Source organism: Macrobrachium nipponense, chromosome 10, assembly GCF_015104395.2.
Source record: "Macrobrachium nipponense isolate FS-2020 chromosome 10, ASM1510439v2, whole genome shotgun sequence".
Taxonomy (NCBI): Eukaryota; Metazoa; Arthropoda; class Malacostraca; order Decapoda; family Palaemonidae; genus Macrobrachium; species Macrobrachium nipponense.
In genome coordinates, this window is record NC_087204.1 from 97,575,307 (window position 1) to 97,587,806 (window position 12,500).

The 12,500-nt window shown below is 36.0% G+C and overlaps 1 protein-coding gene across 5 annotated transcripts in view; it reads right to left on the reverse strand.

The window, feature by feature from the left end:
- The window catches only part of LOC135223798 (tetraspanin-18-like), a 242,567-nt gene that overhangs the window by 35,410 nt on the left and 194,657 nt on the right, over positions 1-12,500 (reverse strand). For all 5 annotated transcript variants that reach the window (XM_064262618.1, XM_064262616.1, XM_064262613.1 and 2 more), the window contains exon 3: positions 10,908-10,977. In XM_064262618.1, coding sequence (XP_064118688.1) covers positions 10,908-10,973 — 66 coding nt within the window. In that variant the 5' untranslated portion in view covers positions 10,974-10,977. The remainder of the gene's footprint in view (positions 1-10,907; positions 10,978-12,500) is intronic.

The window sequence follows — 12,500 nt, forward strand, 5'->3', positions numbered from 1 at the left end:
GGCTGGTTATGACCGTAGACTTAGTTACTTTACGAATTTTCATACATAATTTCTGCACACTCATGTTTGGTAGTAATGATAATTCTGTCATAAAAATTGAATGAGAGAATAATGTTATAAAACCTATCTAGAGAAATCAAAGGCCTATAAAAACGTGTTATAGATAATTCACTATACATACATATATCTAGGATATATAATATATATATATATATATATATATATATGTACATGTATTATATATATACGTATATAAATAAATACAAAGTACATATATATCTTAAACAAGACCAAAATCACGTATTTCATGTGGCATTATACAGCAGTAAGAAATCTTTCGAGCTTCGAGTCGAGATAATTTACCTTCCTAACCCTAACCCCACAGACCTGCCTGCACTTTTGACGCTTAATTTCACCTTAAAATGTGCATATTTTCCGCCAAACCCTCCCGGAAACGCCAATTTCAGGAAAATCTGTAGAAAGGCGCACTATGGAGAACAGGATCTTTCTGCAGGTGGAAAAATGAAGTTCAAGTTCCTTGCACCAATTAATTGCCCTCCTTCATATTCAACTACCAAAAGTTGGGTGGGAGTCGCCTTCCCCAATCTGCTGGCAGGAAATAAGGAAGGGGGGGGGGGGGGGGGGAAGGGGGGGGGGGCGTGGTGGTGCAAACCTTCTCCACCCAAGTATTTCATTTCAACTTGTTACTCACAGACTCGAATTCCAATGGTCATAATTAAAAAAAAAAAAAAGTTCATATATCTATACAAGGATATAGCTGTTACACTGGAAAGTAGCAGATCAAAAACATAGAATAATGGAATAACTTGGAAAATGACAGCACTTGAAGAGCCTTTCCTTTTTTATTCAGTTATTATAAATTGTTTTAGTGGTGGTTTTTAAACGCAAAATATGATTAATTACTCAATAAAATGTCAATTACTACTTACAGCCAGTATTCTGCTTCCGTTCCGTTCATTATGTCTACTTTTTAATCTTTTTATGTAAACGTCCTCATTTTCAGATTACCATTCCAAGATATAGAAGTACAAAATAAACTGGTTTTGTTTTTTCCACACAAATATCTTCAAACCCGTTAGCTCCAGAACTCTGTGAATTTTTCTACGTTCACACCGAAGAGGTATAAGCCGCTCACTACCATTGCACTATCTTAGGCAAAGGAGGATTCTGGCCGAATTTGCCAGTCACTAATTTGAGCATCTTACAAGAGCTCTATTTCCATGTAACAAAAGTTACAAATTAAACGTTTTAGGAGGTTTCTTTAGTTTTAAGACAAGCCTGGTTTTTCATAACGAAAACAAACGCATTATAAGGTACCAGTCATCTTTTATCTTCATATCTCCTTCTTCCTTCAATGGGACTAACTTAAGGAAAACAATATGCCAAGGTAAACACAATGAAGAAAATCCACTAAACGAATTGTGCAGTGATTTACATGAAGAGCAGATGGGATTGCCCAATCCATCTCTCTCTCTCTCTCTCTCTCTCTCTCTCTCTCTCTCTCTCTCTCTCTCTCTCTCTCTCTCTCTCTCTCCAATCCAATCAATACCAGACACATCACAAAATTGAATTAGAAAATATAAACAAAGTGTAACTAATTTTCCAAATCGGTCGTCATCATTACCAAGGAACTGCAATCTCTACTTTCAGCATAAACTGTGATTTCAATCGGACATAACGCTTGAATGAAACAGCAACTAATATCAACTTTATTATATATATATATATATATATATATATATATATATATATATATATATATATATATATATATATATATATATATATACATTTATTTAATTCTTGTTACAACTGTAAAAGCAACGAACAAAGAAAATGAAAAATGCCCATAAAAATAAAACGAGGGGGAAAAATAAAAATACCCGTTATTTTTCGGATAGCATCTCCATCCCTTTTCCATTAACAGTACTGTTTGAAAAAGGGATGGGTGCCATTCGAACTATAAGAAATATAACGGACTTTGGTTTTCTCTTTGTTTTATTGTTTTATTTGTACGAGTATTTTCATCATCAGTATCATCACACACACACACACACACATAAATACTGTGTATTAGTTTATAAATAAAATCTATTGCTTATGCATATGTGTATCTGTATATAAAAGTATATACGTATAAGTATACACACATATATATAGATATAGATAATTCATACACACACACAGTTATACCTGGGTTTGTACCCAACGGACTGAAATGGTACCCTTGTCACTCACCCTTTTAAATAGCGACAGGATCCACTGAAACCACGACAGGCCATCAAGTTCTTATAACACCAAAAGCACGAGGGTTTCTTTCACCTTTTTACGTTTCAATTATCCACGAAAGAAAGAAAGAGAGAGAGAGAGAGAGACAGAAATATATCTATACAAAGAAATTCTGCTACGCCCACTCCGTTTCTCGAGTACGTATACAAGGAAGCCAAGAGTAAAACTAACAAAGGTAACTTCGTGTTGAAATTCAAGTTTATTCTGACGAAGCGAATCTAAAAAAGGGGGAAAATAAAAGGAGAAGTTAAACAGTAAAAGGTTTAATAGAGGGAGCATCGTAAATTGTTTTGTAGACAAGCCTTGGCGACGAATTGCTTTCCTTAGTTAAAGGGGACATTACCACATTTTCCGCATTGGGACCTGATGACGCGACGAAGCAAAACAAGTCGCACTCGCACCACGCTGGCTGGCACTGCTACTTTTGTCGCTACCGATACTTTTTACTGTTGCTGCTACTGTTGTTTTAGGACAGCATGGTTTGAGACCTTGGTTCTAAACGCAGGTGGCCAGAAATGACGTACGGGTTTAATTTAGGCGCGGAAACAGTCGTCAAAACAGACGACGGTCGAAATATTGTTATACACAATTGTATTAAAACCTGTTATTTTTTGGTTACTGTTTATTTTTAGTATTTTGCCGTTTAACTTCTGTGTACGAAATTCACTCAAGTGTATTTTATGAGAAAGCTATTATTATTATTATTATTATTATTATTATTATTATTATTAAAATACTCATAGTAGCATGAGTCTTCAAATGGAGATTTCCAAATTATATATATGTACATTTACATAACTCTGGATTTGTTTCGCCATTATTATTATTATTATTATTATTATTATTATTATTATTATTATTATTAAATTGTGATGCCACAACCGCTGTTGTTGTTTAGTATACGATAACTTGAAATAAAACACTGATAATTTTCTATTCCAATTAATTTTTCTGATCATCTGGTATGACGTTAAGAAAAAGCAGTCCCACTTTACACACAAACCGGAAATAAAAGATAGCATAAGATAACGCTAATTCATTACACAGAAATGTCTCCAGTGCTTCGGTAAAGAGCTACAATACAGCATGGCGGAAAGAGACACACATTCTCTGGCCAAGTTTTTTTTTTTTTTAACTTTAAGAACAAAGAAACTCGAGCTACATAAGAAAAACAAACACGGAGAGAGAGAGAGAGAGAGAGAGAGAGAGAGAGAGAGAGAGAGAGAGAGAGAGAGAGAGAGTTAGCTGTTATAGCATATTTGTCACAGGAAATAACACTGTTTTTAAGATTGGGGTAAAAGTCTGCCTCGTCACCGCTCGATGTATAAATGTCATTCTCTGTCCATCATTATTCAGTTTTCCTCATTTCTAAACTTATTACTTATTAAAAATGTTTTCATACTAACACCCATTACAGCTCATGGTACTTTTCTTTTTTTCTTTTCTTTTTTTCTTTTTTTTACTAAAACAGACAAATAATCTCCATTGCACTCCGATTTTTTTTTTACACTTAACGAAGGATGCATTTTAATCTGCATTAACTGATTGGTTTCTGTAAACTGGCGTCGCGACACACAAGCTTATCTTCGCGTGTAAGGCGTCATTGCAAATAACCTGTAAAAAACGAACATTTTGATGGAAATGGTCCCCGAAAACAGTTAAATCTAAACATAGTTTTCAAATATCTCCTTGAGACCAGTAAAAAAACCGATAAAAACTGACGATAAGCAAGCTAGATTTATTGGAGAAAAACCAACTTCCTGGACAAACCTAAAAATACCACCTGGTTTATGCGTAACGTCCTCTCTACAACTATCCATACGATAAAAGAATATTTTCAACATATAATTATCAGAAGTTTTCCTCCTTCCCGAGGATTTTGTTCTACCTTATGCATGAACACTTTGTGGACAGTTTCTCTCACTTAGAAACAACGCCCAAATGGCTTTTTATTTCACTGAAAAAAAAAGGACTTCAATAAACAAATAGATTACTTAAAACCTCCAAGAACATCGCATCGACATTTTCAAACACAGAAAACTTGACTATCATCTTACAAACATCATTAATTCTTCAAAAATAACTTTTGAATTCTTATTGTAGAAGAAGTCCCCTTCGGATTCTGCTGGATACCTTCAGAACATAAACGAACTGCTTATTGAACCAAACAAAAACTTCTCTCAGTTTTCTTCTTAAGACTGAAAAAGAAACCCACAAAATTACTGTGAATAAGGTGTTTATTTATAAGTATTTACATTTTATTTTATTCAACATTCAAATAAAATGTAAATACTTTACTTATAATCGCAAACACGTTATACACAGTAATTTTGTGGGTTTCTTTTTCGAACTGCTTATTGCCGCAGGTACGAGACGGAGATCTGCATTGCACGACGTGACAAACAACCGAGCCCCTTGCAAATAATCTTCCAGCGTGAGGCGAGCAACAACTTGCAAGTTCCTTGCTCGGGTGGCTGGTTGATCGTATTTCCGGCGGAAGACGTGGGATTTTACCGCGCTAGGCATTTTGAGCTTGCTTCGTGAGATCCGCTGAGGGGTTTTTCCAGCGTGGAAAGCAATTTTGGTCAGTTACTAACTCTCGTTGCAATGCAATTATACAGCGCTGCATTCGCTGCCGAAAACTGTATGCATTTTAAAATACACGCGTAAGCATATTCATCTTCGTGAACCTACACGTACATGGTTGTTGTTTAAATGGATTCCAGTGAATATTTCTAGTAAACGGCGCGCATACTTATATTTATACAAATGAAAAATGTTACATATTTTATGCAGGCAAAAATAACAATTCTTTAATACCTTTCGTGGACATTTTTCACCATATACGTTATTTGCTAAATAAAGGTAACCTGCATAGTTAACTCCAACTACGGTAATTTAACATTTAATGATCATATTGAATGAGCACATACATTTCAGACGATACGGGGATTCTTCAGCTTAAGGCAAATACTTGATCGAGTGCAGGTGCATCGTCTATGGCCGCGAAAAGCATAATTTATGAATGAATTGCTCGATTTATCAGCATTTGTGAAGCTCTGAGGAACAGGGTACGTACGGCTGTTTAGCAACCAGTTTTTTTTTTTTTTCACAGGAAAAAAAATTGTGATTTGCCACAGAGTTCTCCACAGTAATTTATATCATTAGACCATAGAAGATATGCGTGTGTCACAGAGAGAGAGAGAGAGAGAGAGAGAGAGAGAGAGAGAGAGAGAGAGAGAGAGAGAAGCTCTCTGACCTTCATTTAACTTTCAAACATCCTTGTCTTCACTGTGTTGTAAGCAGCAGCAGGAGCGCAAAAAGAAATAAAAGGCAGCAGGAGAGAGAGAGAGAGAGAGAGAGAGAGAGAGAGAGAGAGAGAGAGAGAGAGAGAGAGAGAACTCCCGGTTGTAAAATCGTGAAAACGGAGACGCAGATTCACGCAATACCTTTTGATTCGTGAAGAACCTCACACGTTCCTTTGAAGAAAAATGGGAGCTGAAGGAAACACAGGCGACGCTGTATCTCGTCAACACGTAGAAAAGATTTCGTCACGAAATAAAGAAGTCTGAAGGGAACCGAGTTGATCGAGAAAGATAAGATTGAAATACGAGGAATAAGTTTAGTAAATTAATGAACCATTTCGAAATAAAGAGCGTCGCTCAGAGGAACTGAAGAATACGTGAAGGAAATGAAGGAGAAATGAAGGAAAATTTCGAAAGAAGGAAATGAAAATGACGATGGCTAACACGAAAAAAATGCAGGTGAGTATGCCCCACTCCTTTCACGTTCTATTTTCATTCTTTTTTTTCTATTTACAGGTTGGATAAGTCATTCTAAATTATCTATTCCAGCACGAGAGAGAGAGAGAGAGAGAGAGAGAGAGAGAGAGAGAGAGAGAGAAGGTAGGCTTCGCGCGAACAGACAGACCGACAAGTCAAAAATGTTACAAAGGATAAATTAAGTGTATTTCTTTTCACATTAGTTAACTGCAGTCTACAGTTTAAAAAAATTGTCTTATGTGTTTATTCTTTACTTTGCTATAATTTTTTTTTCCGGATTACGATGGTTTTTCATTTGGAGCTTTGATCTCGTATCATTCAGCTTATGGAATTACAGCTCGGATAATAATAATAATAATAATAATAATAATATAATAATAATAATAATAATAATAATAATAGAAGCTCTTAATAAATAAAAACTATACTAATTACTAATCAACCACAAAGTAATCTACCGCAGACGCAAAGTCAAAGAACCCATTATCAGTCGCCCAAGTCCACATCTAAACAAGGCAGAATTTAACATCAACTTAACAAATCCCAGCGCCAATTAACCCCAACTTTTACCTCCACCCAGCTAAAGCTAAACGAACTTTGGTAATACGACTCTAAAGCCGCGTTTCTCAAAAGGGCTCTTTCCTTTAATTAAGCTGATGTTTAGGACAAGCGCTACGTGACTTACAGACTCGAACGCAAATACTTTGTTTACACGGTCATTGTCTTATTTAACGCAGAGCAGCTGTTATTCTTTTAAAATGTCACGTTCTCGGGGCGTTTGGGTTTCTACGATTGCAATGTTTACTGAAGATCATATTGATGCGGAAGTTCTATACGGTAGGAAATAGGATCTAGTATAGTTCCATTCGGACTTAGGTTAGAGACAACCTCTCCCGGTTCACATAGAAGTATTAATTTGTATACAAACTTCGGAACATTCACCGTGAACTCGGCAGGGTAAATACGTGGAAAATTCATAAGTCCCGTCAATGTTTGGTATTCTAAGTCACACATGATACTGAATATAGAATATAAGGAGATCCCTTACTTAAGTATAATTGAAGACAACACTTGAAATTCCAAAATGGAATATACGGCTCTCCCTTACGAATTCTTGAACACAATGCTTCACATTTCCAAACCGAATATATGCTTTGCTTACAGAGGAAGTCTTTGTGGATTAATGCATCAGCAAAGCAAGGAATTAGATATGCATCTACAAGATTGATTTATCAGATCTTTCCTAGATAGTGAACCCCAGCAAAGTCTGGGGTATTATCTAAGACTAATATTTCTTGGGGATAATTATCTTCATGATATTTACAGCCTTTTCTTTATGCTTTTACGGTCATCCCCAACGGCCTTGTACTAGACACGTCGCAAAGGTGGATGCATACCTGGTTTAAAACCTTTGGGGGTCACTAAGAAAGATCCGAATTACCAATTATGCTTCTAGACCAGCAAGCTATTTTTCTTTTTCAAATCGTTACTTGAAAACAAAAGAACTCATTAGCTAGCTTCAAGTGATGTGAGAAGAGCAAATTGTATATTAAAAAAAAAAAATCACTGACTTCAGCATTCACTCCCTAATTTGCAAAATTTAAATAATGTCTGAAAAATAATCACAAAACGTAGAATGTATAAAAGGCATATAAAAAATTATGCACCATACTTTGTTAGGCAACGAAAGGCATGTCGTTATTTACAGCAAAATTAAATAATCTCAATAATGCACGTCTCCGGGATTTCAGACGGGCTCACTATTTCTAGAAAAGTGTGATAGGAAGGTGATGTCGAACACAAAAGTGGGTCACAAAAATGCTTGACAGGCACAAATTGATGTTACTAGTGAAAGAAAAAATTTCAATAAGAAATTACTTATTTATAGGAACCCCCTATGACTAAAAAAAAATCTCCTCATCTTATTTCGTCAGGTAATCTTGAAAAGGATTGTCCACACCCTATCAAATACATCATAACTTCTCTATACTCGATGAAACCTATTTGTTACCTCATGATGAGTTTTAAAAAAAATTACCCATCCAAAAACATCGACACTCACTAACGTCAAGCTAAGGCTACGACTGCTATTCTAATATTTCTATTCACGAAAGCCGCCTTGCGAAATATAGCCCTTAAAAATATACCTCTGTCACTGAACCTACACCAAATCGCTATGATAGATGGAATATAGAATTCAGGCCAAAGGCCAAACACTGGCACCTATGAGGTCATTCAGCCCTGAACCGGAAAATGACGGTAAAAAGGTCTGAAAAGCGCAGCAGGAGGAAAACCTCTCGACCATCGGTACTGTTGTAAGTCATACATATGTATGATAAGTGTAACTGCATCACGAGAATCTGGATCGTGAATATACAAATAAAGGCAAAGCCACGGAGATAAGTGAAACGAAGGAGTACTGCTGCGAGGCCTTTCGACTCAATGTCCTTTACTTAGCTAAGTAAAGGACATTAAGTCGAAAGTCCTCAAATTACTGCTCCGTTTCACTTTCCTTCGTGACTTTTGCCTTTATTTGTATATATGTATTATATATAATTTGTAATATACATACATACATGAAACTTGATCACGAAATATTGTTTGTTTGTGTGGTGTTTTTACGTTGCATGGAACCAGTGGTTATTCAGCAACGGAACCAACGGCTTTACGTGACTTCCGAACCACGTCGAGAGTGAACTTCTATCACCAGAAACACACATATCTCACACCTCAATGGAATGGCCGAGAATCGAACCGAGGTGGTACGCCAACACCATACCGACTACGCCACTGAGGCGCTATCACGAAATATATAAAACGTGGCGCAATGTATGAATAAAGGTGATGCCAGGGAAGATAATGAAAAGACGAGAATTGCCATACATACATACATACATACGTATATATAACACTGTATCATTTTAATGAAAACCTGTATAAAAACTTCTTCTCTTTCTGATGAAGACCGTCCGTGTGTTCTGGCTGCGGCATTTCCCTTCGGTCATAAAAGAGGAATGACCCTCCCATTCTCCCTTCAAATGGAGTTACACCCTGTGCGCATTTTGGCTGGCTGCCTACGAGGGCGACAGATTTGCCTATGGTGACCATCACGGTCGCGAGTCCGTGGGTGGGTGTACACACGAAAATCCCGGCTTCTCGGGGCGGGAGCCAAACATTTTTTCTCTACTAATACTGTATCTGTTTTAATGCTGAGCATTACATATTTCTAAAAAAAATAAATAGATAAATAAATAAAAAATAAATAAAAAAATACTCAGATGTGAACTTGAATTACCGATGCATTTATGAAAATGGTTATACAATTTAAGCCAAAAGCCAAGCGCATTTCTCCTCTACTATTACTGTATCTGTTCTAATGCTGAGCATTACACACTTCAAAAAAAAAAAAAAAAAAAAAAAAAAAAAAAAAAAAAAAAAAAAAAAAAAAATTACTTCAATGTGAACTTGACTTATCGATGCATTTATGAAATGGTTATAAAATTTAGGCCAAGAGCCAAGGGCTAGGACTTTTCAGGTCATTCAGCACGGAAAGTAAAATTTGCGAGTCATAAGGGTTTTAAAGACTAGCAAACATTATGTATACAGAAATTATGAATGAAAATTCGTATAAAGTAACTAAATCTACGGGCATAACCAACCCCATTTCACGGGCAGAACCAACTCCGTTTAAGGGAATCCCTTCTCACCCACACATCCTTCGGAGGTTGGGAAGGTAGGATGAAACCCCATTATTAACCATCCTAAGGATTCCCACTATAACCCTGCCAAGTTTCAAGCCCATCGGACCAACCGTTTGGCCGTGATTGAATGACAGACGGACGGACAGACATGACGCCCATTATAGTGGAATGTAAACGAAGGAAAACCTCGAGCTACGAAACAATTGTTGGGATACGCTACAAAGTAAGATGGAAGAAAGAGAATATGGAATGAAGTACAGTAAAAGGGGTTGTATCTAGGGGAGGAAGGATTGCCGCAAAACCACAATGCCTACAGTGTACCGCTTACGTGCACCGACGGCACTCACCCCCCATTACTGGAACTGATGTAGTATTTATGGAAATGAATTTCATTTGGATTCAGATACTAGGATTCCATTAGCCAGGCAACCCCCATTTTTTCTTTTCCCTACAGAACCTCCCTACTTTCCACAGCGGGATAGGCATTCCCCACGTCTCTCTTTGCCGGAATGGAATATGTGATTTTTTTTTTTTCCCCGGAGAGCCAAATGTTTTTTATTACCATACGTAAGTACTCCCAACTTGGCCCTCCTCGCTGGGTAGGGCGCTTCTCCCACGCTTCCACCGCCCGCCTTAGTGTTCCGTTCTTCTCCCATTCCCGCCTAAATATGAAGCCGGGGATATAGTAAGGGAAAATATTCTTCGTCTGCGTTATCATTCTTTTCCGTGAACCTTACACATATTAGAATCAGAGTTAGACTCCTCTCTCTCTCGCTCTCTCTCTTTCTCTCTCTGGAAGAATTCGAATCTCTCTCTCTCTCTCTCTCTCTCTCTCTCTCTCTCTCTTTATAGGGACATTTACATGAATCCCCCCCCCCCCCCCTCTCTCTCTCTCTCTCTCTCTCTCTCTCTCTCTCTCTCTCTCTCTTTATAGGGACATTCATTTGAATCCCTCTCTCTCTCTCTCTCTCTCTCTCTCTCTGGAAGTATTCGAATATTTCTCTCTCTCTCTCTCTCTCTCTCTCTCTCTCTCTCTCTCTCTCTCTCTCTCTCTGGTCAATACAAATTGTTAAAATACCTCTAAAAACCTTAACAGAAAGGACTTCATACTTACGAAGAAAATGAAATTGAAGAAGCATAGTAGATATTTAGCGAATACCGTCCCGCAATTTAGCGCCATTCTGCTGTAAAGAGAAAGGGAAAAAATATATATTTAAGCAGAGCCACTAAAACTAGAAACTGATTATGATTAAAAACAACAAAATTGCTCATAAAACTAGCAATGCCACAACGTTTCGTGACTCAAACATTCAATACGATCTCATGTTTGCACGGTTCAGTTCTCCATAAGAGATTGTAAATACAAATTCTGGTAATATGGCTTTTGATAAGCTTTAATTAATTTATATCTTATAATTAATTGTAATTAAAGCTAGACCATTAAATATATAACCATAAAGTTTAAGTAATATACACTACGTTAGAAACAAGAGATGTGAATCAATTAATCTCACTACGCGATCAAAAGTCAGGGATTATTATATAATATAAATAATAACAAATAATATATACATATATTATATATATACATACATATATATATATATATATATTGCAGTTTAAAACCTTTAACATTAAAAAGACATGGTCATCATAAAGTTAAAAGGTTTAAATGATTAAAATTAAAAGTGCCTGTGCTAGTAAAAAATGGTGTGCTGAATATTTTATTTTATTAATCAAAATAGTTTTTAACAGTAAAAAAAAATTGAATGCGTACATTAGATTCATGGTTCATTGTATATATATATATATATATATATATATATATATATATATATATATATATATATATAAAATATCTGTCTTTCGCATTCAAACTGGAATTAAGTGTACAGAAGATGCAACGTGTTGCAAAAATAATGCTAAACCTACGAAAAACAGCTACGATTGAAGTTGCAGACACATGTGGAAATTAATCTAAAGCAAAGATATCATGCCCGTGATGCGTTCGTATTAATGCCATTAAGAGCTCACAGCTCATTTGCATATCAAATATCAGTGCAATTGCACTTCGCTCGGTAATCGTCCACTTGACAGATACTTTCCATATACATGTAGAAAGATTATATACATTATATATATATATTATATATATATATATATATATATATTATATATATATATGAAAATGCCATATCACATTACCGTAATTCATATACATACATCGAGCTACAAATGTCCTTTAATATCTAATTCGCTCTACCTCGGAAGTAATATATTTTCATATGTTAACCGAAGGGGAATTTTTTTAGTCGATAAGAATTTCTTATCGACTAAAAAATTCCCCTCGGTTAACCGAAATGAAAAAATATACTAATTCCGAGGTAGAGCGAACTAGATATCAAAGGAAATTTGTAGCTCGATGTAGTATGTATATATATATATATCTAATAAAAGGAGCCCATAAAAAACACAAAAATATAGAGAAAAAATGTACTATATTTCAGAGACTGCTGTCTCCCTCTTCAGGTAGATGAATGAGAAAAGTTTACAGAAAAGGTGGTATTTATACCAAGAGGTCATCCACAAACAAGCCAATTTAAGTCACCCCCTCCCCGTGATAATCTTCCTTTAATCTTCTTAAGGGGTTGGTTGAATGAAAGAGGTTGTCGATCGTGTCCGAATCCATGCTCCTTTTGAGATGTTC